Genomic DNA, 26,935 nt, shown 5'->3' with positions numbered 1-26,935 from the left:
TCTGCTATGCCGCTCAAGGGGGTACTATACGGTGCTATGTTTCTAAACTATAGAGCTGGCCACCTCCAAGCTGAAGCCGTTGCCGCGGCATCTACGAACATCCCCGAGCGTTCTGTCTTCACCGGCAAGCAAAGGCCTAAAAACGCGCGTGGGGTGTAACAAACGTCCATGTGCAGCATGTTCCCCCACCCGCTCGATTGCCAGCCAGCATCTGGGCTGCACAGACAAGAGGAGTAAAGTTTAGTGAGGTAATCGTATCACGGCTGCCCAATAGACAGACCATGGCAGGTCTGCCGCATCCCTCAGCTGCTCCACAGGGCTTCCGAGCTCCGCTCTTGAGCCTCAAACGCCATGGGCATCGGGTATCGAGGTTGGCAATTGTTCCTGGCATACGCCTCTTCTGCCACTTATCTCGACCTCGAAAAGGAAGCATACAGTGCAGCAGCGCACCTCGCAGAGTTCCAGATCCACAGCTCCGGTCCTCGTCTGCAGCCGTTCGGGGCCCTAGCGAACGCCTCGTCACGCGACGGCATGCCGTTCGGAATGTCATCCAGCGTCACCTGTCGCCACGATGCATCTCGAACCAACACATTTGCTTGTCATCGCCCTGGTCTTCCCCGCAATCACCTTGCGTGTATTCAAGCCCCCTTGCAGGTGATCATGCACGACTTCATTTGCTGCGTGAGCCGAAAAATTTGATACATAAAATCGGGAATCTAGTCAGCCTCCCACGCTATCACTGGCCCATCCCACGAATTCTGGGACGTGTATTGCGACTTTACCTGTGCGTTGGCCAACGACGCTCAAAGCGATACCCGAAAGAACAATCGCGCCAACTGCGTTTAGACTGAGATATCTCTCCCCGCTCTCACTGTGCTTGCCGTCCGGCTTCTAGATCCACAAAATGCGTACGGCAGCCTTGCTACTATTCTCTCATCTCCTCTTCCCTCACCCTAGTTCGGTAAATGCGCCCTGATCGATATTTAGTGGAGGCGGGTTCGACTTTTAGTTTCATCAACCGCCCCAACAACTGATTGCATCTTCTTCTCTTCTTCGCTGTTGATTTGTCATGTTTCGCCAGCCAGCAGCGCGACTGAGGCAAATAGTCTCACCTTTGCTCAAGCGAGGAGGCGCTCGAGCACGTACCGGACGCGAGCAGACATTCAGATCCGAACATTCTCAACGGCCATTTTGGAACTCAGGAAGGGTCTTGCTGTTTTCTGCTGTCACCGGCACAACTACGTACTTCTATGGCGCCAACGATGAACCTCACAGGATTCAAATGCCATGGCTCAAGTCCTCAGGACCCCAATATGCGTCCAAACACGAGATGGAGAAGGTAGGCTCGCGAGTCGTGCAAAGGTTCGCACGCATCAGTCACTTACCTGGATGCAGGCAATTGAAGAATTAAGGACAACACTTGGAGAAGATGCGATTAGTACCGATGACGAAGATTTGCACAGACATGGATACTCGGAATGGTCGTCCATTAACATCGACCAGCTCCCAGTTGCGGTGGCTTACCCAAAATCTACGGAAGAGTGTGCCTCGATCGCCAAGGTCTGCTACAAATACAAGATACCCATGAGTATGTTTACGAGGATAGACGAAGAGATGGGTGTTGATAGCGTACAGTTCCCTATTCTGGAGGATCAAGCCTTGAGGCCAACTTCTCGGCTCCGTTTGGCGGAATGAGCATCGACTTCTCCTTCATGGACCAGATAGTGGCCTTGCACGAAGATGAGTAAGTGCAGAATTCGCTCAGCATATCAAATCTACGATACTAACGTAGCCTGTAGTATGGATGTCGTAGTTCAGCCTTCGGTACCCTGGATGAGTCTCAACGACCAGATCAAAGACTCAGGTCTGTTCTTTCCAGTTGACCCCGGTCCATCGGTACGTTCTCATGTGTTACACGACTTCGCGACCAACAAGCGGAAATCCCAAAGCGGAAATCCGAACCTATGTTAACGGACGTGGCAGGCTCGAATTGGAGGCATGGTTGGTACAAGCTGCAGGTGAGGTCGCCGACTGCTGGCGACATGGTTTCTATAGCTAACGTCACAGTGGGACTAACGCGGTGCGATACGGCACGATGAAGGATTGGGTCATCAATCTGACCGTTGTCCTCGCGGACGGCACAATCATCAAAACAAGACGCAGGCCTAGGTATGCAAGATGATTACAATTTCCGATATGAGAATGACTAAAAGTCTCTAGAAAATCGTCTGCCGGTTACAATCTTACCAACCTCTTCGTTGGCTCCGAAGGAACACTGGGCATAGTGACGGAAATCACTTTGAAACTCGCTGTAGTGCCCCAAGAAACCAGTGTCGCAGTTGTGACTTTCCCCACGATTCGAGATGCCGCAGCAGCAGCTTCCAAGGTGTTGCGCGCTGGAATACCAGTAGCTGCGATGGAAATCATGGACGACGTGCAAATGGGGGTGATCAACAAAGCCGGATCAACGACCAAGAAATGGAAAGAATTACCGACCATGTTCTTCAAGTAAGTCGTCAAGATAACCGTTTGACATGTGAAAGCATGAACTAAGAGCCGCACACAGATTCTCGGGAACCAAGGCAGGGGTATGTCAGCCCTATGCGGCCTGCATTTACCCAGAATGAAACTGACTGCATGTAGGTACAAGAGAACATTGAGCTGGTGAAGTCCATTTCGAGGAAACACAAAAGCGGAGATTTTGAGTTTGCTGTCAGCGCCGAGGAGCAGAAGACACTATGGTCGGCGCGCAAGGAGTCTTTGTGGAGCATGTTGGCGCTCCGTCGCGAAGGTGACGAGGTGTGGTCAACGGATGTCGCGGTGCCTATTTCCAGACTGCCCGACATTATCGGTGTGTTGTCACGCTAAGCTTAATATTGAAGCGGGTTTGCTGATTTGTCGACAGAAATCTCCAAGAAGGAAATGGACGACCTCGGCCTTTTCGCGAGCATCCTAGGTCACATTGGAGACGGCAACTTCCACGAAAGCATCATGTACAACAGCAAGGACCCCAAAGAGCGAGCAGCTGTGGAGAAATGCGTCCACGACATGGTCGACCGTGCGCTTGAGATGGAGGGCACATGTACCGGCGAGCACGGCATTGGGTTGGGAAAGAAAGCATCACTGGAAAAGGAGCTTGGCCTAGACACCATCAACGTGATGAGAAGCATCAAGGGCGCATTGGATCCGTACTGGCTCATGAACCCAGGAAAGATCATGGACGCTCAGGCGTAGAGTTGCATACTGACACGGCACTTTCTTCTCGTTCTGGTTCCTTGGGGAGCATCCATGGGGAGGATGTCTGACATTTTGGTGCATCTGTTAGGGCATACATAGATTTCTCAGCATCTCAATCATTGAGTACCATTCTGGTTTGGTAATGAAAAAGTACGATTTGCGGCAAAGAGATGACTGTTCAAGATAGATGACTGTTCAAGATGCTCGCGCGCATGGAGACCTCCGTGATCGGCTGGCGTCGCGTTTTCCACCCCACTCCCTGCGTCATACCTGAACTTTATGAACTCCATTGACTCAATTCCTCAACACCAACAACCACCACAATGGACGCTGAAAAGTTTACATCTCAAAGCAAGAGCTTTCCCAAGAAGAAGTGCGGTCAGTGTAGTTTCTCATTTGAGAGATTATTGACTAACTAAATTGCAGGTGTGCTCGGCGCGACTGGCTCGGTCGGCCAGCGCTTCATCCTTCTTCTGGCACTACACCCACACTTTGAACTACACGCTGTTGGAGCATCTGAGCGGTCAGCTGGCAAGAAGTACAAGGATGCCGTCAAGTGGAAGCAGGCGCTGCCTTTCTCCGAGCGCATTGGAGAATTGGTGGTGAAGAAATGCACACCTGAAGAGTTCAAGGACTGTGACATGGTCTTCTCTGGACTCGACAGCGATGTCGCCGGAGACGTCGGTAAGTAAACGCGCATGCGCTCAGAGTAAGAAAGATTTCTGACGCATTGTAGAAATGGCCTTCCTCAAGTCCGAACTGGCCGTCTTCTCCAACGCAAAGAACTACCGCCGTGATCCTCTCGTACCGCTCGTCGTTCCCACCGTGAACCTCCCACATCTCGACGTCATCAAGCACCAGAGACAACATCACAAGCTGGAGAAGGGCTTCCTTGTCTGCAACTCGAACTGCGCAGTCATCGGTCTCGTCATACCGTTCGCAGCACTACAAGCCAAGTTCGGTCCCATAGATCAAGTCTCAGTCGTCACAATGCAGGCCGTATCTGGCGCTGGCTACCCCGGCGTAAGCAGCATGGACATCATCGACAACGTCGTGCCCTTTATATCAGGCGAGGAAGACAAGCTCGAGACGGAGGCATCCAAGATCCTCGGCAGCGTCAACGACGACGTCACAGGATTCGTAGACCAGCCTATGAAGGTCTCCGCAGCATGCAACCGCGTACCAGTACTTGACGGACACACTGCATGCGTATCGCTACGCTTCCAACGCCGCCCGGCACCCAGCGCGGAGGAGGTCAAGCAGGCAATGCGCGAGTATGTGTCTGATGCGCAAAAATTGGGTTGCCCATCAGCGCCTGCAAAGGCTATTGTGGTCATGGACGAGGCGGATAGGCCGCAGCCAAGACTAGATAGAGAGACAGATCGGGGATATGCTGTTAGTGTAGGTAGGATAAGGGAGGATGAGGCGGGCATCTTTGATCTCAAGTTCGTCGCACTTAGCCACAACAGTAAGTCTGACTTGCACCTGAAGGTATCAGGGACATTGCTAACTAGTCGCAGCTGTCATTGGAGCGGCAGGATCGTCGATATTGAACGCAGAAGCGGCGGTACTGAAGGGCTATGCCTAGTGTCGATACAAAAAGATATAATTCAGACCAGGAAAAGTTCAATCGCATGTCTCCAAAAGTTGAGAAGTGCCTAACGATCAATTGCTTTTTCAACATGATGTGAGATGAGACGTCAATGATACTGTTTCGTACCACAAAAAGCTGCCATCGTGATGCAGAGGGATGCAGAGGGATGCACCGATATTGCGCTGTAGCTCAGCTAATATGATACGGCATTTTCCATTTGTTCTGGTAGACGAGTCTTTGTGAATGTTGCGCTGCGCTATATCGAAGAGAGAAGCTAAACATCTCTTTAGAGCAGAGCACTCCTTCCTACTACAGCAAGGCGTATTAAGAGCTATGTAGACATAAGAGCTGTGTAGACATAATGGAGAACCTAGAAGTCAGCAATATTATTAATTTTTACGAGTTTTGTTGTTAGATGCTAATGTACACTGTAAGGTAGGGCTCGTGTTGGTGATGCGGCAATGGCAGGCGCGCCGGACTTGGTGGCGCTAGCCTCTCGCCTAACACTAGCGTGCGTGAGCAAATATCGCACACTGGATCTTCAGATCTCAAGACAGGAATCCGACAACCTCGACGACTAACCTCACACAACAGTCAAAATGGCCCGTGGACCCGTCAAGCACCAGAAGCGCCTCAGCGCGCCCTCGCACTGGCTCCTGGACAAGCTGTCCGGTACGCGCAACTCCTGCAATCGACGCAAAATGCGACATCGCGAGATCAAAACTGACATGTTGCAGGTGCCTACGCTCCCAAGGCCTCCCCCGGTCCTCACAAGCTCCGCGACTCCCTTCCTTTGATCATCTTCCTCCGCAACCGCTTGAAGTATGCGCTCAACGCCCGCGAGGTCAACGCCATTCTCATGCAGCGTCTGGTCAAGGTCGACGGCAAGGTCCGCACCGACTCCACCTTCCCCTCCGGTTTGATGGATGTCATCTCCATTGAGAAGACTGGCGAGAACTTCCGCCTGATCTACGACACCAAGGGCCGCTTCACCGTCCACAGGATCACAGACGAGGAGGCACAATACAAGCTCGGCAAGGTCAAGCGCGTCCAGCTTGGCAAGGGCGGAATTCCCTACTTGGTTACGCACGATGCGCGAACGTAAGTTCCCGCTCTATCAGCCGTTGGACCACAGTTTGGGCTAGGTGTCTGAGGGAAACCTCTTTCACCAGGCATAAGACCAGGGTCTGGCTATGTCAGAATTGCTGCTAAAATTTTTGTGTAGAATCCGCTACCCCGACCCCGCCATCAAGGTCAACGACACCGTCAAGGTCGACCTCGCCACTGGCAAGATCACCGACTTCATCAAGTTCGACACTGGTGTCATTGTCATGGTTACCGGTGGTCGTAACATGGGTCGTGTCGGTGTCATCACTCACCGTGAGCGCCACGACGGAGGCTTCAACATTGTCCACTTGAAGGATGCCGTTGACAACGAGTTCACCACTCGTGAGTCCAACGTTATCATCATCGGAAAGGAGAAGCCATGGATCTCTCTGCCCAAGGGTAAGGGTGTCAAGCTCTCCATTGCTGAGGAGCGTGACCGCCGTAGGGCTTACGCCATCGCTCACTAAACGTGTGGCGGGCGTAGTTGTAGGTTAGCATATGAAGTACCCATGAGTTCATGACCATAGGTGCAGGACTCGGATCCTAAAATTAAGGCGTTCGTGATCACCTATGGGGAGGTTGATCGGATCTGGCGTATCTGCATTTCCATACGAATACCATGTGAGGTCTGAGAATCAAGCAAATAAACACTTCCATCTTCCCCAATAAAATGCTTTGAATGGACATGCTATATGTGGAGTCGTGCAGGCTTTATGACGGCTCGGGTCGCCTTATTACACGGTAGGGGGTTGAAGGCGAAAGACTTCAGACAAAGAGGATCTCGCGTGGAATGCGATAAGTGTGGTGATATAGGTTGGTGGCGTTTGGCTGATCCTTTTTTCCTGGGATCAGGCTGGGGTCGATAGGAGGGCGCTATGTTTGTGCACTGTTTCGAGCAGATAAGGCATTGCAATGTATAGAGCCGCAACGTCGACAAAAGCAAATTCATGCCTACGATGGGTGGTGGTGTTGATGCTCGCTGCGCTGCCTCAGAACTAGGAAGATGAGCGTCTGTGTGTTTCAGGCGTTTGGCAGCCTCGTCTGAACGACAAGGACACAAGAGGCTGGCGTTGTGTGTACCTGGAAGATGACAGTGGGGCGTGCGACTAGCGAAATGAGACGATAGATATCCTTGTCATAATACTCGGGAGAGCAGCGTGGACGCGCGTGGGACTCCGACTGAGGCTCCGAAGACAAGCAGAGTCGCAGGGTAAGACACGGTTGCTGCGCGGGCCAGGGGCGTGACACGATGGCCTGGTCGTGGTGAAAGAAAAATAGCGCCGTCGAGCGATTCCTCCAACAAGCATACATCCACTGCGAGACTTGGTCGACGTCTGCTGCAACAAGGTGTCAATGGCTCGATAGTGTGCCGCCTTGCTACCAAGTTTATTGCAGCGACTAGCCTGGCATAGCTCCAACGTTCGCTCCGTCGCGCAATTCACGTCCGCCATTGGCTGCGCGTCCGCTCGTTACTTGCGCTGCTGCAGCACCGTCTGTCGCTCCTGCCTCCAGCTCCGCCCACCACCTGCCCCCTCGAGCCCACCACGCTTCCCCGCAACCCCCAAACAGCCCAGCGAAGGCCAACGCGGACCAGCTGTGTGCCGTATCGCGGCCTCTGCCACTGTCGCATACACGCTTCGAGGTACCAATGACACAGCAGGCATAACCTGTGTAACCTCACTCGTCGCTCGTTTCACGTCGGGAGAAAGAGTCGCGCCCCAGGCACGTTTACGACTGCGCCCACTGCCACGCCACGAGCCGGCAGACCGTCTGCTCCTTCACACTCTGGTTCTCCAACACCACGCCGTCGCATCTCGAGAGCCGGTCTCTGGCGAGCCGGAATTCCACGCCCTAGACTCTGCTATCCTTCGCCGTCATGTTGCGCCCTGCGACCCCCTTGTCCATACTATTCTTCGTCGCATTCGTGCTGCTGCTGCTCTCGACGCTGTCGACGCCCCTCATCAAGAGCATTCCCCTCGCTACCTATCGCGGTGTTCACTTTGGAGTCCTCGGCTACTGCGAGAATGGCGACCAAGGCTGCAAAGGGCCCATGATCGGGTACAACACAGGTATGGCTTTATATATATATATATCGTATATATGCGACCAAGACGCTGACAGTTGGAAACAGAGAAGCTATTTGCAGGCGAAGACAGCTCCGACTTCTCCCTCCCATCCGCCCAGCGCCATGCGCTTTCTTCCATCCTCATCGTGCACCCCGTCGCAGCTCTCATGACGCTGATATGCTTCGGTCTCTCTGTTGCTGCCCACTTTCACTCGCCCGCCCATTCGCCGCGCTACCTCCTCGCCCTGCTCATATTCACGTTTCCGACTCTTCTGGTCTCACTGCTCGCTTTCCTCGTTGATATCTTGCTATTCGTTCCGCACGTAGGATGGGGAGGATGGATTGTGCTAGGTGCTACCATCATTATCGTCGCAAGCGGAATCGTCACCTGTGCGATGAGGCGCACACTGGTCAGCCGCAAGGCGCGTAAGAGGCGCATCGCCGAGAACGACGACATGAACGGCCAAACCTACTACGCGAACCGCAACAATGCAACCGTCACTACCGAGTTTCCCAAGGCCGAATCACCGCCTCCTCTTTCTGGTGAGACAATGACTGGCGGCATGGCAGGCGGCAATGCGGCCTACTTTGATTCCTCCAAGCCATCGCCCAACGACGACATGCAGCCTCTGAACCAGCGCAACCCTTCGCTCAAGACGGTTAGCAGTGGAGGAGATCGCTCTGAGAACATGAACCCACCAAATCGTGGCCCCTCTGGTCGTCGACAGCCAATGGACCAGTACGGCAACCCTGTTCCACCCATGCCAAACGACGGATTCGCCATGATGAACGGTGCTCCGCGCGGAAGAGGAGGTCCAATGAGGGGTCGTGGAGGTCCACCAAGAGGCGGGCAGTATGGTGGCCCAAGGGGAGGAGGCTACGGTCCAAGAGGAGGCATGCGAGGACCTCCACCACCAGGATGGAACGGTGGCGGACGAGGTGGACGACCTCCGAATGGACCTCCGATGCAAGGTCAGCCGCCAATGGGTCGCGGAGCGCCTCCTCCAGGATACAACAACAACAACAACAACAACAACTTTTACAACCAAGGACCACCACCCCGTGAGCAATCACCATATGGCAGAGCACCTCCGCCTGGTCAGGGACCACCACTGCCAATTGGCCAAGCCATTGAGATGGACAACCGTACAGGAACGCCTCCAACAAACTATGGATTGAGGGAAAGTGACGGCGACGTTGCAGGCATGCTCGCTCTTCAACAGGGTGGCTTCCCTGCTGGTGCACCCCAGAGGCGGCCATCTGATGGGGTCATGAGCCCAACCAGCGAATATTCCACCGAGTGAGTACTACGTATCTTCGAGTTCAGTGTATTTTGTTAACGTTCAACAGTGAATCCGCATTACGGCCACAACCCCTACAACAACAACAGCCGCCTATGCCACAGCAACAGCAGCAATACATGCCAGTGCGAGCAGGATGGAATCAACAACAGATTCCATCAGATCAAACAGTCAACACTTTGAACAGCAGTAGCCGTGGCCTATCACCAATTCAAGACTCACCTGTTGAAATGCCTGCTCAGCTATCCCAGTTCGGTAGGCCCAACAGGCCAGAACGCAGTTCCGACTACTATGAAGATGTGGATCCCAGGTTCGCAGAGCCCGCACAAGCTCAAGCACCTCCACCACTACCGAGCTCTCTCATGCCCGGTGGTTTCGCTCCACCCAACCCCAACTTCCTCTCAACAACAAACTCCAGCGACACCAATCTCCCACGCAACAGTTCCTACGACGACCTTCCAGAAGGCGCGCGCTCACCCGCCGCGAGTGAAGCCTCACACTTCACCTCCGTCTCACAACGTCCTGTCAACCCCAACTGGCGACCCGAGATGGGTGCTGCAGCTGGTCAATTTGCGCCCTTCCCAGGCCCACGTAGACCCATGCGACAGGAAGACGTCATCCTTGAAGCCAACGCTGCTAACCCCGACTTTATGATTCCTGGTGCGGGTCGCGGTCGCGGTCGAGGACGTGGGGGCCCTGTTGGTAGCAGAGGAAGAGGCGGTGGAGGCATGATGATACCTCCTGCTACTATGATGGGAACAGGACCTGGGCTGTCGAATCAATCGAGATATCCAGGTGCTAATGCCATGTAGGGATGGCATCTGAGTCTCCTACGGTAAAGGGATACCTTTTGTCCCTTGACCTCTTTTCTCTTCTTTTCTCTCTCACTCTTCTGAGGTTTTCTCTTCCAAGGTGTACAAAACTTTCCGTTTGCATCTGCACACTTGAGCATACCTTAATTTCTAGTCCAGCAGCGAGCTGTTCACCCTGGCCGCTGCCACACAATTTTTTTCTTTTTCTACTTCTTCCGCTGGACCGGATCGAAGGGAGATGAAGATATCTCTACTCCGCCAGTCCTGAGCTTCAACGTCCTCATGGTAGCGGATACCCCAGCCGACTTTGTCGACTTTTGTTTGCATTTTGTTGTTCTTGGTTCCCTTTCACGAATACACATGAGCGCTCTTCATCCTCTTCCGCTTCTGCTTTTCTTGTTTTCTCATTGCGAAAGGGTCAGGTAAACGATTAGCCCTGGGGATATGGGCGGACTTTTGCACTTTTAACAACGAACTCCCGAATGAGGGGACGCGGAAACTGTTTTGGGGAGATGGACTGTACATAAGCTTCTGATGGAGAACTTGGGTGGATGACTATTGGTAGGGGTTGCTTGGATGCGTGAGTGGATGATAAGAAGATAAGATAGTGAATAACCAATGTTAAAACTTTTACACAAATGAGGCAGCAATGGCATCACTCGAGCAGCGTGTGTTTTCTTTGGTGATACATGACTATAGCAGTCTTGTTGTGAACCACAGAGTGTGCTAACAGGCCGAATCCAGTCGTATCCTCTCTGCCTCACGTTCGTATGCCGTCGTCACCCATACACGTACACAGATTCGTACTGTCAAGTGATGATGGGGCCGTAGACGAACCACGTGATTCATCTTGACATCGGAAAGCGCCCCTATATGCCGGACATAAATATCCATCGCATGTCGTGCAGTAGTAGCATTCTAGGCTTATCGCTCCCAGCAACCGTCTCGGAATACATTCCGGATACTATCGTTCGTTTGTTGAGCTGCGTGGCTGAAGATAATACTGCCGTTCAACCTCCCGGCGTTGTGAAGAATTTTCCGTCGGATGCGATCAGCTGCGGACGGGCCATCATTGCGTGCATCTCCGGGTAAATTAGTGTTCTAGCGCAGCACTTCCCCAGACGAGGACTCACGATGTCAAGCTTGGCATTACACATCGCGCACTTTGGAATGCACCGTCCCCAGATTTCTACCCCAGGATTTCTGCAACGATGCTTTTGTCACCCTTACCGCCATCGTATCGAGTTTGCGGGGTATCAACTACTCGGTAGTCGTGGCTGCCGAACTCTATAGAAGCTCGCGACGTGCCTCGTCACGAAGCCACTAGCGATATGCAATTGCTTAACAAGAGCCCGATAGCCTGGCGCCGAGCAAGGGAAGAACTCGACAAGCAGTGCAGTAGCGCAGTTGGCAACTGCCGATCAAGCAGAGCCTCCTTGGAAAAGATAACGGTCCCTACACCTTCGTGTGCTACACCTTGATTACGAGGGCATGAGGCAGCTTGTGTGATAGGTCCCTTCGTTACGAGGCGGTCACAAAGGCGGTTCTTCCTTCAGAGTCATACCGATGTGTGCATGCACTGATACGGATAGGCCTGGACGCTGCCTTGGTTGACGCTCCGACATCGTCATGGGGCATGCGCGCAGACGTGGCTTTATCTTGGGTTGAGGTATCGTGAAGCAAGATGATGCCGCCAGTGGAGCCAAGCGCCAGCGCTAACTACACACAGTTATCAATTCCACTTCTTTCATCCCACTTCTGGTTCATTGTGGGGTAGCCGTTGATCAGGCTTATCTCCAGACTCTCAACATGCTCATGATGCTTTTTCAGCCATAATCTCCTTCACGAGCCCGCTGTGGATGATAATTCCAGGCGATGCGGATAAACTATCCATCGCATGTCCAACTTTTCCGCTCTGCGGGCGTCCTCCCATAGAGGGGTTTAAAAGCGGAAAACGTCAGTGCGAATCCAAGTGGCTGGCCAATCAGCCTCACTCCGATGCATGATACGGATGCATCGGGGAAAGCTAGACTGCTGAAAGGCCGAAGCTCGGCATCTAGGCTTGGACTCCCTGCATTAACCACACCAGCGACACCTTTTTATCAGCTGCTATCTTGGCCCACCCCAGTCTAATGATAGGCGAAGGGAACCATCGGGTCTGTCACTGCGCCGTCACGCGCATTTGAAGGGTCGTTTCCGCATTGTCTGGATCCGCATCTTAAGTCCTGTTACTTCACACCGGGAATCTCACCCCATTGTCGTTCGACATTCCCAGACCTCCTCCCCTCACCAAGTCTACTCACATTCTCAACATGCCCACATTGGCTCAAGACAAGGTTCTGGCGAGAGATCTGAAGGCTAAGAAGACCAAGTCCAGGAACGGATGTGGTCGATGCAAGCTCAAGAGGGTAAGAATCCTACGTCTTTGCCTACCGCGTTGGCCACTTGCTAACAATAGTAAAGCTCAAGTGTGACGAGACCGCTCCCGGTTGCTTGCAGTGCAAGAAGAGGAACGTCGCATGCCCTGGCTACGAGAAGACTCTGAAATGGTCGACAAAGTACGAAGTCTTCAACCCTGCTCAGTCCAAGTCCACCTCTCCTAGGCCTAGATCGACACCTGACGCCACCTCTGCTGTCCCTACGGCTGCCAAATCTCCCCTTCCCCAAAACGTCGCCAGCGGCATTGAGGCTGCGTTGGCTGCCGTACTCCCTGCAGGCAGGAAGAACATCACCTCTACACAGCAACTCTCAACAACACAGACTTCATCAGCAATCCCATCTCCACCGAGCTTCGAGGAACCAGCCTCAATACACGAGTCCTCTACCGAGGATGGTGACTCTCCCCGCGAGTACGAGCCCTTCCCCATGGAGGATGTTAACAACATGGATCCTATCATGCTTGACGGATTCGCGGATGCTATGCAAATGCCCAATGAAGACTTCAACTTCGACCCATTTGAGACCATCGACTTCGACTCTGGATCACTGGAGGACCTTACCTTTGACATGCAAGACCTCTCACAGAAGCAAGACATGACTTCCTCTTCATTACCTACAATGGAACGAGATTCAACACGGGAATCCAGCCCTAGACTCTCGCGCTCATTGCTTCTCGACTTGTATCGTCTTCCAAGTCCTTCTCCAGACCCATCCTCACCGGATGATGTAGAGTCACTGCTCGTCCAGCATTACTTCAAGGACGTCTGTGGTGTATTTTCTTCTTTTGATTCTGTTCTTAATCCTTTCCGGACTACCATTGGCCGCATCTACAAGGAGTGTCCTTCCATCAACTATGCGATCCAATCCATGGCTGCTGCGCACCTGGCTAACACCTTCCCCAACATGGCGGCAACAGGCCTTGAGCTACAGCGCAAGGCTCGTGAGGCATTGGAAGCAGAGCTCCCGCTTGCACAAAGGGACCACAAAAGCACGACCAAAACTTTCTTGAGCATCATGCTGCTGGGTCTCACTACATCATGGCACGACAGCAACGCACTTGGACTAGAGTACCTGTCTCTCGCAAGGGATCTGATCCTACCTAAGCTCTTCAGCCGGTCAGGAGGAATCGAGTTCGAGCGTGAAGCACAGTTCTTTGAGGAATCCTTGATCCACTGGGAGATGCTCATGGGCTTCGTAACAGAAGACGCAATGAGCTTCTCCCCTAAGTCAGGACTACGACCTAGTATCACCTCCAAGAAGACTACTCCTGCTGCACGTGGACCACAAGGCAAGATTGTTCCTCATCCTTGGACAGGCATCGCACCTATGATTCACTTCCTGTTCGCTGAGGTCGGTCGCCTGGTTCGTAAGGAGCGCTCAATGGACCGTGAATCCTCTATGGACCTCCGTCGACGACAGGAAAACCTTCAGAACGCCGCATCGCTCGAAGAAGACCTCCTAGCTGTCGACTATCCATCGGTTGACCAGGTCATTGACACGGGTGATGAGCGTACTCCCAAGGAACACTTCGTTACCATTGCTGAATCGTATCGTCTTGCTGGCTTGTTGGAGATCTACCGCGTCTTCCCTTCCATTCTTCGCAAGCGTTTGGGATCAGACAAGCCCAAGGGCTCCGACAACATGAACCTTGACTTCCCCGCCCCACGATTTGAGACAGTCTACGAGGATACCGACATGAAGTTATGGCTCAACTCTCTTGCGATGCACATCATCGGCTCGCTTCAGTCTCTGCCATCTTCCTCTGGTACATTCTGTATTCAGCCCCTTCTGCTCGTCGTTGCTGCCTCTGAGCTGAAGTTCGTCTCATCGATTGACTTCTTCGATGTCCAGGCCAATGACTCAGAGATTGTTGGTGCTCGCGAGTTTGTCATTAGGCGCTTGCAAGAGTTCGCCCTTAGGCTACCTAACAAGCCCCTTCGCAAGATGATTCAGCTTATCAAGGAGACATGGCGCCAGTCCGATGAGGGCCATGATGCCTTCTGGATCGACGTCATGAACGAGAAGGGTTACCACACCATCATGTGAGCCCGACTCTTGTCGACTCCTACCAGTTCAGCGAGCGGGATCCGGCGGCTCCCCTTCAACCAAAACTTTATCCTTTCTACGATACACTTACGACGTCACATTAGCGCTTTTCCTGGATACGGCATTTCTCTACGGCGTTCGACATCCTGTTCCTGTTTTCTTTTACGCGCGCCATTCCCGGAGACCAATCTTATGGTCTTCACCTGTACGACTGTACCCACAGTTCCTCGATACGAACTCTAATGTACGGCTTCCACCTAGACCTCTCGGTTCTCAAGCATCCTGGTGATGTGAATGCAGACTCCTGGCCTACTGCGACAACGCCCTAATACGACTACGATACCCCCGCGCGATACCCTAGCAACCTTACCATTGCCGACTGCGATAAAACAAACCCTTAATACTGGTACCCATCTGGAATGCTCTGCCAGCAACCTTCTTCCCTTCTGCGACTATCCCATTACGATACCATCAGCTGCGAATCAGCCCACTGCGATGACCTGTTACGATGACTTGTAACGATAATACATGGACCCATACCAGGACTCTGTTCCGCATAATGACATCTATCGAGATGCCCATAGCGACAACCCGAGCGACCTGACTCTTTCCAAGCGACACACCTTCCTACTACCAAGCAACAACTAATTCCTCTTTCCACCCTTGCGATACCCCACTGTTTGTACATTAGTAGTAGTTCTCTTTCTGGTAGGTATGACTAGATGCTTCCATGTGTTTCCCGATCGCGACACTTCGTCCATTGCGGCCGTGCGTCCTTGCGCCCACCTACCTGGTTCGACCGTTTGCGCCCTGCCACGATTGGATCGATGCATCGTCCGGGTGACCTGTATGTAGATTGTTTGTTATAGCGGTTCTGCTCTTTCTTTATGATACCCAATCTCTTTACTGGTTTGTGGACCGGGTTTACTGTTCTTTTCATCGCAACATCCTGTCGCGCGCTTTGCCGTGCAACGTCATTGTATCAAACATTATTACACGAAGGAGGTGGGTGTTCGGATGCACGAAAAGAGGAAGGAGGATTGGTGGATGAAGGATGTTACGATGCTGTCGCACAGGCACCGGCGCGTGTCTCCCAAGGCAAAACTTGGGGTGCGGGGCATCCTTGAGAAGCGATGGAAGAAAGCTTGCTGAGGTTTCTCCGCAGATGTCATGGCGGGTGAAACCCCATGACATGCAACGGTCAGAAAAGGCCCAGTTATTTGTCTGGACGTGTAGTACGGTGTCACTTTACATCACGCTGTCGCATCGCTGGAACATGCATGCATAGTAAACATGTACAAGTGGAAAGTGCAACATAATACATTCATTTAAAGCCGTGATGTAGGTAATACTACATCACAGGCCTGTTTGCCTCATCATCACTATCATCATCATATGCAATGAACTCCCTCCTTCCGCTCGACGCCTGCGTAACAAAGTATCGTGTTGTCTCGTATGCTCGGAGCTTCTTTTCTGCGCCCGGGCTGCACACCAAGTCTGCTTGCTGGGGACCAGTAGGAATGGCTAGGAGACGCTTTTCCGCCCCCGATAAGCGCAACCTGCTGTGTTTCTGGCATGTTGGCTCAGGAGTGTTCTTGTTTTCCATCCTGAAAATGCAGTTAGTACGTGATACAGTTCAATCAGTTGAAGATGGGTGTAGTCTTACCATCGCTTGCCCAAATGCACACCCTCAGCAACACAAGCCAATACCGCCGACACAACAATAATCTGAAGCGCCCATAGCCCCACAAACGAGCTGTGGAACTCGGTCGGCGATGATCGAACTTCTTGATAACATAGTATCCTCCCTTGTGGCCGCGACGATGTCGATTGTGCTTCATCATCTTCCGCCATTTCTGGATTGCTCATCAACACAGACGTTGGTAATGGCTTCTGAGCATCCTTGACTGCTCCCCGCATATACGAGTTGTAGATCTCGGGTTCAGTGTGCTGCAACTTCTCCAGTTTGGATCCTAGGCTTGCGCATACATTTATTGCGGCCACGGGACTTGGTAGGGTATTTGCGGGCGACCAGTGCGCAGCCGAGGGTGTGTATGCAGCTGATGCAGGAGCCGGTGATGATGGGATATCATTGACGATCTCGCATCGGCAATGTGTTTGTGTAGGCGCCGCAAGTGTTGTTGATATGATAAGGGTCGCGATAAGCGATGTAGAGAGTTTGGCAAACATGTTTGCTGTAGTGATTGGACTTTTCTCGTAGCGATTGAGAAAGTCGATTGTATATTTAGTATTCCCTTGCGCTGGAAAAGCCACGCGGTGTGACGTTTATACCAAGATGAGGGGAAGGGGCGCAGCAGTTGTGGTTTTCTTGTATCTGTTCGGACCGTTAATGCTGTTGTCTCGGGGGTACTTGCGCTTGGTGGCTAAGATTACATACCAGAACCAAGGACTGGGCCTTGAGCGCAATGTAAGCGGGTTGCTCGATGATAAGCCGTATGATTACCACGCTTAGGTTGGTCGTTATCTGGAGGCCTGGTGTATTGAGCCGATGCAGATTAGGCAGTAGTTGGGTAGGGGAGTGCGGTGTTGCTGTTGTTGTTGGTGGTTATGAAAGGGTGCTGATGATATGCACTTGCAACAACTACAAGCAGTATACACGAATTAGATTACTTCGAATCACTCGAAAGAGACGACAGGCAAAAATCTGAATGCGCGCAGCAGAGGCCCAGTCTATATGCAAATTCCTATCATCACCCCATTCTGCTTCAGCGCAGCTGTTGTATCAGCTACGCCCACACCACGACCGGCCGTTTCGCACAGTAGCATCTCGCCGGGGGTCTAAGCGGGAGGCAGACCAGGTTCTAGGTCAGCGACCGCCCAGGGTCCCGCGCTGCGCTGCGCCTTTCTGCTGTAGCTTTAGCCGAGATGAGCACTGGTTTGAGCAGTATACGAACGGCGGCTTTGTCTGTAAAGAGGTTGGGATGAAATATTTGGTGACTTGGTAGTCTTCATTGGAAGGTTTAGCTTAGATTGCAAGGTCATTGGTGCACTGGAGGCGCAGCTGCACGGCTGGGAATGAGTTGGAGCTAGCGGAGTCCCCGCAGATCTCTAGCATCATTACTACGGCTTGGATAGATGGATGATGCTGGTGATGTTCACCTCATTAGCTAATCCACATTTCCTGCCCGATGACGAACTTGCTCGTTTTTCGCTGCTCTTGCAAGTTTTGTTCTCCTTCTCATAGAGCGGACCTCACTCCGCTCGCTTCGCCTCGCACCACCTCACAAACAAGGGGGCTCCACTCGCTATCACGGACTGCGAAACGTTACTCTCGCACACGGACGTCTGCATACGGTACCAACCCTTTTCTAGCTCTAGCACGCCTATTTTTCCTTCTCCCGCGTGCGTCTTCCCGAGTCGTACCTGAGGCTAGAACGAAGGCAAACATCCTCGGTCCTTCCCCACAGCACCTGCTATTAATACTCTTTTCTTTTTTCATTGCCCAGCGGAGTCGTGCGATATCTCGTATAGCCTACCGTTCTTTTTGAGCCTTGGTGTTGAAAGCGCGAACGCTCTGGAGGGCTCTGGACCAAACTGTTGCGCGAGTGATACGAACACCGAGTTACCTCGTGGTGTTGTTGTGTATCGCCGGCATAGCTTTTTCTCAGAATTCAAGTCTCACCTGTCACGTCAGATGTCGAACACGGCGTCTTCTCCGCGCACCACTATTTAAGCGTACAGAAATTTTCGCGGGACCGCGAGCGGAAGGCCAAACAGTTGGAGTCGTGGATTACCTTTTCCTCGCGAAACGCATGGCTTGAGCTTCCGAAACGGATCTTCATGGCTAAGAAATGCCGCGGAAAGCTTGTGGTTGATAGAGGTCAGGATTGAGGCATGTGGTGTTTCATCTTGGTGGGGTTGTATACCGGTTAGCAGCATGCGCGGTTGATATCATATCGCAAAATGGCACGATACCTATATCTTGGGCGAGGGCCGCGGTAGATATCGATTATGAAAGTGGAAGTAGTGGATGTTTTGAGTATGTCGGCAATGGAATCATTGTCTTTGTGAAACGTAGCGTAATATTGGAACCCCATACCAGCAGCCGTTGCTCAAAGACGGTAGGGTGCCTTGTGATAAGGTATCTCGAGTCCTTTACGCTCGCTGCCACTCCAGAATCGGATCCACGGGTCACTTTCTTCGTAACTGACATTCCATGGTGCTACTACATTGCAGTATTGCTTCTCAAGTCCTTCTTCGAGCTCATCCCAAATGGTTACACAGCCTGGATCCACCTTCAATACCTCCTCTCCCATAGAATCTATATGTTTCTGGCGTTCGCACTGCCCCAGAATTATCCGCTCTAACCTTCTGGTAGGAATGTCCTTCCACTCGCCCGTCCCTATACTTCCATTCTGCCTCTCAACACCTCGATCCTTCTGTCTGTCAGATTTTGTGGCCGAAAGCTCGACGTGATGTGCTCTTCCATCGTGACATTCTTTCGGGAGCGCCATCCTTGTAATATTGCTCTTCTCTTCCTTGAACCATACCATACTGCAGAATCAACATCAATTCTTTCCTGAGACAGGGTCCGGGCTTGGTGGTAGGTACACTGTTGATTCGGAGAGAGCTAACCGCTATGTTATATTGACTGACGGCTCGATTGGACCTTCTGAGAATCTTCCCCAGAGATGCGGTTGTGGTGTAAATTCGGTCAGCAATTCTTGGCCCTTCTTTTCAGTACAACATTCCGTTCTCGTGTCGGGAGCATCATCGGATCGGACGGCAGGACATTCATTTTTACCGCGGCCGACCCAAACTCCGAATGTCCATTGTACCAATTGAGCAAGTTTGGAAACACGAGAAGCACGGCAACCTTCAGTCATTTCAGTCCAGTAATTGCACATATACTGCTTACAAACTGTGCAATGTCTGTGTATGCTCGGTAACTCGAATCTGTCGACTTTTTCGGTGCGTAACATAAGCCATACAGCAAGTGAGGGAGGAGTATATGGCCGGTGTTCGGTTGCGTCACAGCGTGCTATACCTGCTGGAGGCAGTTTTGTTGCTTAGGAGTGACATAATCGGCTCGTGAGAGTAAATGAACGATGAACCGATAGCGGTAGCTTATTGGAGTTGACAGTGTGAACGAGCTGTGTGCCGATGATGCCATGGAGCGATACATAGATGGAAGGTAAGCATGAGGACATGGCTCCTCAATATTCAACTCCTAGTACCTCATCGAGGCAACGGCCACCGTGCTTCGGTCGGAAGGAACGACTTGTTGCTCACGGTAGTGATAAGAGACCTCGTTGCTATATTCGTACGATGTGTCGAGCACAACCCGTCAAACGCTCTGCAAGACATGCTTGATCGCAAAAGACAAGTGGTGGTGAATGAACATATTCAAACTAGGCACTGAATGCTTATGCTTTGACATCTCTGATATTGACGTTGTACGTACGCTAATCTGGCATGAAATTTTCTTCCTCTCCATCCGCTCTTGTGATTCGCATCCCACCCCCAGTATCCGCCTCTCGTCCACCTACATCATCCACCATCTAAGCACTCAAGCCACTCTAAATGACAATCGTCCCATTCTCTCCAGTGATGAGATCGATCTCTCCAGGAATGACCGTTCCGTTGTCCACAGCCGCAGCATGTCCCCTTGCCACCATTCCGTAAACCGGCAAGTACTTGTCCAGGTATGGCAGTACCTCCTTCGCACCGGGGGTGTTGCGCCAGTCCCTCATCAAGTCACATACGATGGAGAAGAGCGAGACAAGTTGAACACCTGCGGCTTGCATGCGCGAATTTGCTGTATCGCGCACGAGCTCCGAGTAAGTACCACTAGCTTCGACGTTGGCAAAAACAGAGTAGCCTTCTGCACGGAGGGCAAGGGCGAGGAAGGTGGTGCAGACGTCTGTAGTGATGCCTCCGACGATGATTTGGGTTTTGTTTGCCGCGCGGATAGCGGCCTTGAAATCAGCGTTGTCCCAGGCGCTGGGGATGTGTTAGCTGAATGCGCAGCGATGGACGTATTTTCGAGTGGTTAGGTAATAAGAGGAGGTGAACGAAGCAGAAATCACTTACTTAACCTCGCCTTGACGTCTAATGAGCGGCGCATCGGGATACATCTCCAACATCTCCTTGGGCAAAGGACCGTTGGGACCTTGGTCCGCAGACGTACTTAGGATGACGGGGATGTCAAAGACCTTGCCTAGCTCGGCATGTGCCATGATGTTTTGCTTGTAGAGGGTTGGGTCCCAATCTCTGGCGAGTTGGAAGAGACCGACTTGCAGATCGAGAATCAGGAGTAGCTAGGCTGGACGTCAGATTATGGTATAGGTTGAAAATTCGGATGGCAACTTACTGCGTCGTCTTTGTCAATGCGCTCCCATGGTACAGCTGATATATGTTAGCTATTGGAAGATATGTATTGTTTGACTATCGTACCATCACCGCGAACGGTGTTGAGAAGCGTGAGAGCCGCAAGGGCGATGGTAGAAGCGAACTTCATCTTGAGGGCTAGTGATGGAATTGAATAGGCAAGCTATGCTATTGAAGTCTGGGAGGTGTTCGATAGCGATGCGATGACTGATTGTTTACAGGCGGTGCAAACCTCCCTTTATACCTCGAAGTCCTCCTCTTCAGCCTGTCAACTCTTGCATCCCGCTCAGAGCCCAGTCCATGTATCCACTGCTTCGTGCCAATGTCTCTACGGCCTTGGCCCGCAAGCCTGGTCTCGTATACTGTGGTTCAACCCGACATCTGGGTGGAGTTTGCAGTGGAGTTCTACATCGCGCAGCTTGCTGACTACTATCTTCATCAGGGAATTCTGCAGCCTCAATGCTATGAAAGCCATGACTAACCAGTAGACCGGATTGCTTCCATCCCAACTACGACAAAACTGGTTACCTGCGCGGAGTAGCCCCGCGTTACCGCCCGTAGTCTACCCATCGTGCATGCCCGAAGTGGATCACCGTCGACATCGTTGGTGTTGAGACCGCACGCATGGAACGTGACCGGTATAATTTCGTCCTGAATAAGTCTTTGGTAACCAGCAATAGAGTATGCAGTACATGTAGGGCGCTGCTGCTAACGTCATGGCCCCATGTACTTTCGCCTCGGTTGAGGCTGTTGTGCATCCGGAGCTAACCGGTTACCACCTTAGAAAGCTGCAAGTCAGCAACAAGGCTCTTATTCATCAGCATTTGGTCACCCGCGCTTGCACTCAATCCTCATACAATTTCGACAGGGTCGAGGATCTGTGCTTCAAGCATTTTGGTCAGGAATTGGAAATTCTAGTCTCGCGTTTGACTGGTGGAAATGCCCTAGAGAGTACGTACCGATTGTGACTTCCGACAAGCACGGTCATGAGTAAGCAATAACAAAGACGTAGCGCAAAAAAATCATCAAACAATCATCGTATACATGAATTACAAGACATTACGTATTCATTTACTAGCCGCTAACTCAAGCTATGTTGTACTTTCAGAAGCTTTTAACCTGCTCGGAAGCGCAGCGACAAGTCAAAGCGACAGAATGCAAAGCTTGAGATGTTTACTGCGCAGCAAGACCATTGCTTGCCAAGAAGTCCTGCATGACTTGGTAACCAGCGGTGGCGTTGTAATGGAAGTTCAAGCCGTGACCAGTGTTAGGCTGAATGTACGCCTCGAAAGCAGAGGCTGATGGGTAAGCCATGGCGACACCCTCGGGGATGTTGGAGGTGTTTGTACCCATGACTTGACCGTAGCAGTTTCCTCCACAGAATGGTACGTCGTTTTCACCGGTGATGACAAGGACGGGGCCAGTAAAGGGAGATGAACTGGGCGAGCCACCGATGGTCAAGAGCTCACCGGTGGTGACGGGCTGCTTGGTCTTCTCGGCTACGAGAGCTAGGCCAACGTCGTAGTTGCCAGGCTGGAGGAAAGCGTACTGCAAGGCAGTGAGGTCGGAGTGTGCCAAGTATCCAGAGGGGTAGTTGAGGGTGTCAACTGTTTTGTTGTAACCGTTGATCAGGTCGAGGACTTCGGTGGTGGCGACCTCGTTCCATACCTCATCAGAGGTCAGGTCCACACCAGCAGCTGCGAGGATCTTCTGAAGACCACTGACGACGTTCTCGCTCACATCATACTGGTCGGCGATAGCGCGGACGACGGTGTTCGAGGAATTTCCGAAGCGCAGAGGCTGGTTAAGGCGAGCGCTGTGCAGGTTCCATCCGGCAGTGATGTAGGCCAGGAATTGTCCGGCTACAGAGAAACCAGTAAGGATAACACCGTCCGTGTTCTCAGGGTAGAGAGCGGAGAGCCAGTAGGACTGGACACTACCGAAGGAGTGACCAACGTGGATGACCTTGTCGTATGCGCAGCTAATCTCTGGGATCTCGCCCTTGCGCAGTTGCGTAGTGACAGAGTTGAGAGCTTCAACTTCAGCTTGGGCTTGGATCCTGATAAGAAAAGAGAATGGTCAGTAAACTATGCAGAACGAGTTGCGTTTCCCACTTACTCGTTGAATGGGTCTCCATGAGAAGATAGACCGATACCTAGACGGTCGATCGCGAGCGTACTGTAGCCAGCAGCCAGGGCCACATCGACATAGCTGTAGTTGTAGTTGTCGTACTCGAGGTCCCAGTATGTCTTGTCGAAACCAATACCGTGGCTCAAGAGCTGGATGGTTTTGCCGTTGCCACTGTCTGGCTTACAGTACTGTGCGGAGATGTTGTAGGTACCCTCCAACGTTTGGTAACCCTCAAGAAGCTCTGCTGTGTAATTCTTGCCGAATTGATTAAATCGAGCAACGAATGCGCCAACATCGAGGTTGCCTTCGACGGGCACTTCCTTGAACTGTCCTTGCCTCGAGCTAATCGACGTCTCAATCATGAAGGTCGAACATTGCCTCGCGGCCGCGAAGCCAGCGAGGGCAAGGGGTAAAACTGCTTTGACTGGAGCCATGGTTGTGAGTAACGTGAGGTTGAGTAATCACTATCCAGAGGAGGAGACAAAGAGAGAAAAGAAATATTCGCTCAATGGATTAGGTGAAACACGACCTGAACAGAGCTTACCTTCACCGCGATGCAATGTGGCTGCCTGACTATATAGTACGTGGCCGTGTAAGCATGCGACTAGCTGCCTTTCCCTTCCGGCCCTTCCAAATAGGAGCCATCAGTAAAGTCATAGCGCACGAACTCGTCGATCGGAAGCTTCCATAGCGTTATCCAGCGGTTCGCCATCCAAATTGACGTTGTGCAACCAATAGTCACTTACCGGCGTTTTGGTCAAAGTACCGTGAGAAACTGTTTGCATGTTCAATCGGCAGCTAACGCGGCAAGACAACATCCGAAACTGTGAAATCGTGGGGTACCAGAGTGTAAATTCTCAAATCGGGCGCAGCTTCGGCCTAGCAGCGGATATTCCTATGGCATCATAGGCTGAATTGAGTAATCGATGAAGCTCTTCGAGCGCTAGCTCTAGTATGTGGAGACTACTTTCCCACTCCAGCGGAAGCTACCACAAGCGGGTACATTGCGATCTTCCATTCTAGAAGACGTCAATAGCACATGCGTAGGACGTATTAAGATAACGGGAAGCCTCACCGGACAGCTTCCTCACGCTGCAGGTTGGTCAGCCACTTTCTGCTTTTAAGCGGTAGTTTTGGCGGACACGCAGGGAATCCTTGCAGCCCAAGTTATCGTTCATTGCCTCTGCCCATGTGCTCGTGGTGGTGTCCGGAAGTACCAGTGGTACACAACCTGCATGGGCATGTATAGTCGGAACGATTTCGAGGCTCGAGGATGACGATGCGCTGTGATTGGACACAAAGGCGTTATTTTCGAAGGTCTGGATGCCGAGATTGCCAAAACGTTGTTGCTTATACATTCACGTTGAGCTGTCATTGAGCACGGCTGCCGTGTCCGTGGTGTTGATCGTTGATTTGCGCTAAGAATTTGGAATTCCTACGCCTTGATCGCAGAAGGAGTCCGACCCCTAAGACGTCATCATTATTCCTAGACGGCAGCAAGGCTTCCGTGACGATCGCAATCGCGCGTTCCCATCAAAAACCCATTATTTGCAATAGAGAAAATGGGTTTTGTAATCGGCGGAAAGGGGGAAAGCAAAGAGTAGGTGAGGCGAGGAGAGATAGGAAAAGTAGCGATGCGTCTGAGGGATGGCGCTAACCGAAATCGTTCTACATGCAATTCTGAGAAACATACAGCCAACATTCAACCAGTTTCTCCTAGGAAACCTTCTTCTTCAACATGTAATCTCCGCCCTTGACCGCCTTGTAGATGCCATATAGCCCACTCAACAGGTCATTGCTCTTCACGATCCGCTTCAACATACCCTTCAGACCTGGACCAAATTCCTCCTTCCTTCCCCTATCTTTGACCTTGTCCCATATACTTGGCAGGGAATTTGCGTTGTACTTGCTACGAAGAGCATCGTACTCGTGCTTGTCGTAGACTTGCCACCATTCGTCTTCGGTATAGAAGACACGCGAGTATAACCACTTGAGTCCACCAAGCTCGCGCATCTTTGCTTCGATTTCGCGATTTGCGCGGACATACTCAACCTCGCTGGATGGATATGGACCCCAGATTCCAACACTGATATATTTACCGTCGTATGCACCCATCTGCTTTCCGCCAATCGGGCCCTCGAACGGCTTAGGGTGTCCCATAGAGCTTCTACCATCCTGTCGCAGTGGACACAACCAGATCGGGTATATATTGAACGATTGGTCCGCATAGTCCAAGAAGGATGCAGTGTTTGCCGCCGGAAATGCGATGTCGTGGATTATAAAACGGTCCGTATACCCAGAGGCATGTAACGCGTGATACATGATTCGTGTGTGCATGAAGTAGTCCAGCAAGAAGCGTGTGAACCGCATAAAAGGGACCATAAACTGCTTGTAAGCATACATGCCCATCCAGAACGCCCCACGATCGTAACGAAACAGGTAGTCTTCTACCGGAACAAGTTCCTTTGTAATAATACCCTTCGATGCAAGCGCCTTCGCGCGTATCCAAAACCATTCGTCCCAGGGTCTAGAGAATCGTTGAATAGGTAGCCCAGGCGTATGTTCTGCGTCAACGAGGCGACCTGTGACTATAACTCCGGTGCCTTTGGAGAATAAGACCCCATCAACGTAGTCGTTCCTTTGGTCGGTGGTGTGGTATTGCATCTTGTCTGTGGCGTTCTCAAAGGAAAACGTTGGGTGGTAGGTGACCTCGACTAGCTTTTGCAGAGGGATGAGCTGCAATTCCACCAATGTGAGTACCCCGAGAGTTCCAAAACTACCTCTCAGACCTTCGAAGAGCCCTTGATTCTCGCTCTGAGAAGCCGTGACAAGCGTGCCATCTGCCAAGACCACTTCAGCGCTTAGGACAGTACGATCGAAGAAGCCGTGCTTGAAACTGCTGCTTTCTCCTGCTGTGCCCACAAAACCTCCTCCTACGGTAATGCCTGGAAATTCCATGACAACTGGAGGCAGCAAGCCCGCTTTCATGGTTTCTCTGACCAAGGCATCCATGGGGACATTAGGTTCGACAAGCGCTGTTCTCTTCTCTCTGTCGATAGATAAAACGTGGTTGAGGGAGCTGACATCGACAATGGAATCTCGGTCGAAATTAGCATGGCGAGTGGAATTGGTGCTGCCATGGTAGACTCGGAACCCGGTTTTGGTGTTGTAGAAATGCTGTATGCGAGAGCGAACTGTCTCTACAGTAGCTTTGTGTTGCTCCATCTGGAAAGATAGTGTAGAGCCAACTGCAGCCATGCGATTGTGAGTGCAAAGCTCCTAGTATTGGCTCCCTGCTTGATGCGTGGCTGATGAGGCTGAAGAAGTTGCGCTAGCAGTGGGTCGAACTTGCCCCACGAATCCAGGAGGTTAAACCACCAGTCCTTGCTTCTGCTTCTGCAATTGCGGAAAAAATGAGCCAGAAGTCTATCAGCCACCTCCAGCCATCCAGTGATCGTTTCTGTCGTATAGTATACGCAAGCAAGACCCGTGGAACTGGGTAGTCGTTCTGAACGCCGTACGTCAGCGTCCTTAGCGAGTGGATCGTCTTCCGCGCTTCCGGTCACCATGGGGGCGCGCGATTCCATCGTCCGCGAGACGGAAAGCGACACTCGCGCGTCCGACTGCGATTCAGACTGCTCTGAATTACGTTTACCAAACTTAGATATCTCCAGTGATATGGAATCCCCAGAAAGCAACGTATATCGATCCTTTGCCCCGCACAAGAGTAGTTCTTGGCCCGGTGCGAGTGGTCAGATATTGACTTTAGCAGGATCGAACGGGTAGTGGAGAAGGCGCGGCGGCCCTACGCTTATGTATACATCAAAAGTAATGCGACGCCATGTTCTCTTCA

At 51.9% G+C, this 26,935-nt stretch overlaps 11 protein-coding genes across 11 annotated transcripts; 6 read left to right on the top strand and 5 right to left on the bottom strand.

Annotated features, from left to right (window-relative positions):
• The first annotated feature begins 136 nt into the window (after positions 1-136).
• Positions 137-1,069, top strand: CC77DRAFT_7718 (hypothetical protein). Its single transcript, XM_018533130.1, has one exon. The coding sequence runs from the start codon at positions 282-284 to the stop codon at positions 849-851; it is 570 nt and encodes a 189-aa protein (XP_018391232.1). The 5' UTR covers positions 137-281; the 3' UTR covers positions 852-1,069.
• CC77DRAFT_923831 (D-lactate dehydrogenase mitochondrial precursor) lies at positions 1,070-3,234 on the top strand (the record flags this gene model as incomplete). The annotated part of the gene is made up of 10 exons (XM_018533761.1): positions 1,070-1,339; positions 1,396-1,588; positions 1,636-1,744; positions 1,800-1,896; positions 1,984-2,018; positions 2,068-2,169; positions 2,221-2,508; positions 2,567-2,588; positions 2,644-2,851; positions 2,906-3,234. The coding sequence occupies 10 exons, from the start codon at positions 1,070-1,072 to the stop codon at positions 3,232-3,234; spliced, it is 1,653 nt and encodes a 550-aa protein (XP_018391231.1).
• A 326-nt stretch (positions 3,235-3,560) lies between these two features.
• CC77DRAFT_1045611 (aspartate-semialdehyde dehydrogenase) lies at positions 3,561-5,039 on the top strand (the record flags this gene model as incomplete). Its single annotated transcript, XM_018527410.1, has 4 exons — positions 3,561-3,615; positions 3,664-3,921; positions 3,974-4,705; positions 4,758-5,039. The coding sequence occupies 4 exons, from the start codon at positions 3,561-3,563 to the stop codon at positions 4,823-4,825; spliced, it is 1,113 nt and encodes a 370-aa protein (XP_018391230.1). The 3' UTR covers positions 4,826-5,039.
• A 391-nt stretch (positions 5,040-5,430) lies between these two features.
• Positions 5,431-6,405, top strand: CC77DRAFT_1003854 (ribosomal protein S4e; the record flags this gene model as incomplete). The annotated part of the gene is made up of 3 exons (XM_018523227.1): positions 5,431-5,503; positions 5,569-5,932; positions 6,057-6,405. The coding sequence occupies 3 exons, from the start codon at positions 5,431-5,433 to the stop codon at positions 6,403-6,405; spliced, it is 786 nt and encodes a 261-aa protein (XP_018391229.1).
• Positions 6,406-7,814: 1,409 nt separating this feature from the next.
• Positions 7,815-10,116, top strand: CC77DRAFT_923625 (pali-domain-containing protein; the record flags this gene model as incomplete). Its single annotated transcript, XM_018533748.1, has 3 exons — positions 7,815-8,007; positions 8,070-9,303; positions 9,354-10,116. 3 exons carry the CDS (start codon positions 7,815-7,817, stop codon positions 10,114-10,116), a joined length of 2,190 nt encoding a protein of 729 aa, XP_018391228.1.
• A 2,312-nt stretch (positions 10,117-12,428) lies between these two features.
• CC77DRAFT_1003851 (C6 zinc finger domain-containing protein) lies at positions 12,429-14,601 on the top strand (the record flags this gene model as incomplete). The annotated part of the gene is made up of 2 exons (XM_018523226.1): positions 12,429-12,524; positions 12,580-14,601. The coding sequence occupies 2 exons, from the start codon at positions 12,429-12,431 to the stop codon at positions 14,599-14,601; spliced, it is 2,118 nt and encodes a 705-aa protein (XP_018391227.1).
• Positions 14,602-15,840: 1,239 nt separating this feature from the next.
• CC77DRAFT_7542 (hypothetical protein) lies at positions 15,841-16,886 on the bottom strand. Its single transcript, XM_018533105.1, has 2 exons — positions 16,268-16,886; positions 15,841-16,208 (listed from the first exon to the last, which is right to left on the bottom strand). Exons 1-2 carry the CDS (start codon positions 16,789-16,791, stop codon positions 15,953-15,955), a joined length of 780 nt encoding a protein of 259 aa, XP_018391226.1. The 5' UTR covers positions 16,792-16,886; the 3' UTR covers positions 15,841-15,952.
• Positions 16,887-18,732: 1,846 nt separating this feature from the next.
• On the bottom strand, positions 18,733-19,796 carry CC77DRAFT_7219 (hypothetical protein). Its single transcript, XM_018532901.1, has 2 exons — positions 19,227-19,796; positions 18,733-19,162 (listed from the first exon to the last, which is right to left on the bottom strand). The coding sequence occupies exons 1-2, from the start codon at positions 19,542-19,544 to the stop codon at positions 18,965-18,967; spliced, it is 516 nt and encodes a 171-aa protein (XP_018391225.1). The 5' UTR covers positions 19,545-19,796; the 3' UTR covers positions 18,733-18,964.
• A 345-nt stretch (positions 19,797-20,141) lies between these two features.
• On the bottom strand, positions 20,142-21,082 carry CC77DRAFT_1026966 (Isochorismatase hydrolase; the record flags this gene model as incomplete). Its single annotated transcript, XM_018526342.1, has 4 exons — positions 20,142-20,565; positions 20,656-20,882; positions 20,936-20,970; positions 21,019-21,082. 4 exons carry the CDS (start codon positions 21,080-21,082, stop codon positions 20,142-20,144), a joined length of 750 nt encoding a protein of 249 aa, XP_018391224.1.
• Positions 21,083-22,125: 1,043 nt separating this feature from the next.
• On the bottom strand, positions 22,126-23,516 carry CC77DRAFT_1055928 (alpha/beta-hydrolase; the record flags this gene model as incomplete). Its single annotated transcript, XM_018527866.1, has 2 exons — positions 22,126-23,011; positions 23,071-23,516. 2 exons carry the CDS (start codon positions 23,514-23,516, stop codon positions 22,126-22,128), a joined length of 1,332 nt encoding a protein of 443 aa, XP_018391223.1.
• Positions 23,517-24,798: 1,282 nt separating this feature from the next.
• On the bottom strand, positions 24,799-26,307 carry CC77DRAFT_924902 (FAD binding domain-containing protein; the record flags this gene model as incomplete). Its single annotated transcript, XM_018533827.1, has 1 exon — positions 24,799-26,307. One exon carries the CDS (start codon positions 26,305-26,307, stop codon positions 24,799-24,801), a length of 1,509 nt encoding a protein of 502 aa, XP_018391222.1.
• Positions 26,308-26,935: the final 628 nt, after the last annotated feature.

This window comes from Alternaria alternata, assembly GCF_001642055.1.
Source record: "Alternaria alternata strain SRC1lrK2f unplaced genomic scaffold CC77scaffold_1, whole genome shotgun sequence".
NCBI lineage: Eukaryota > Fungi > Ascomycota > Dothideomycetes > Pleosporales > Pleosporaceae > Alternaria > Alternaria alternata.
The sequence above is the reverse complement of the archived record's forward strand: the minus strand, read 5'-3'. Positions and strand labels throughout refer to the sequence as shown.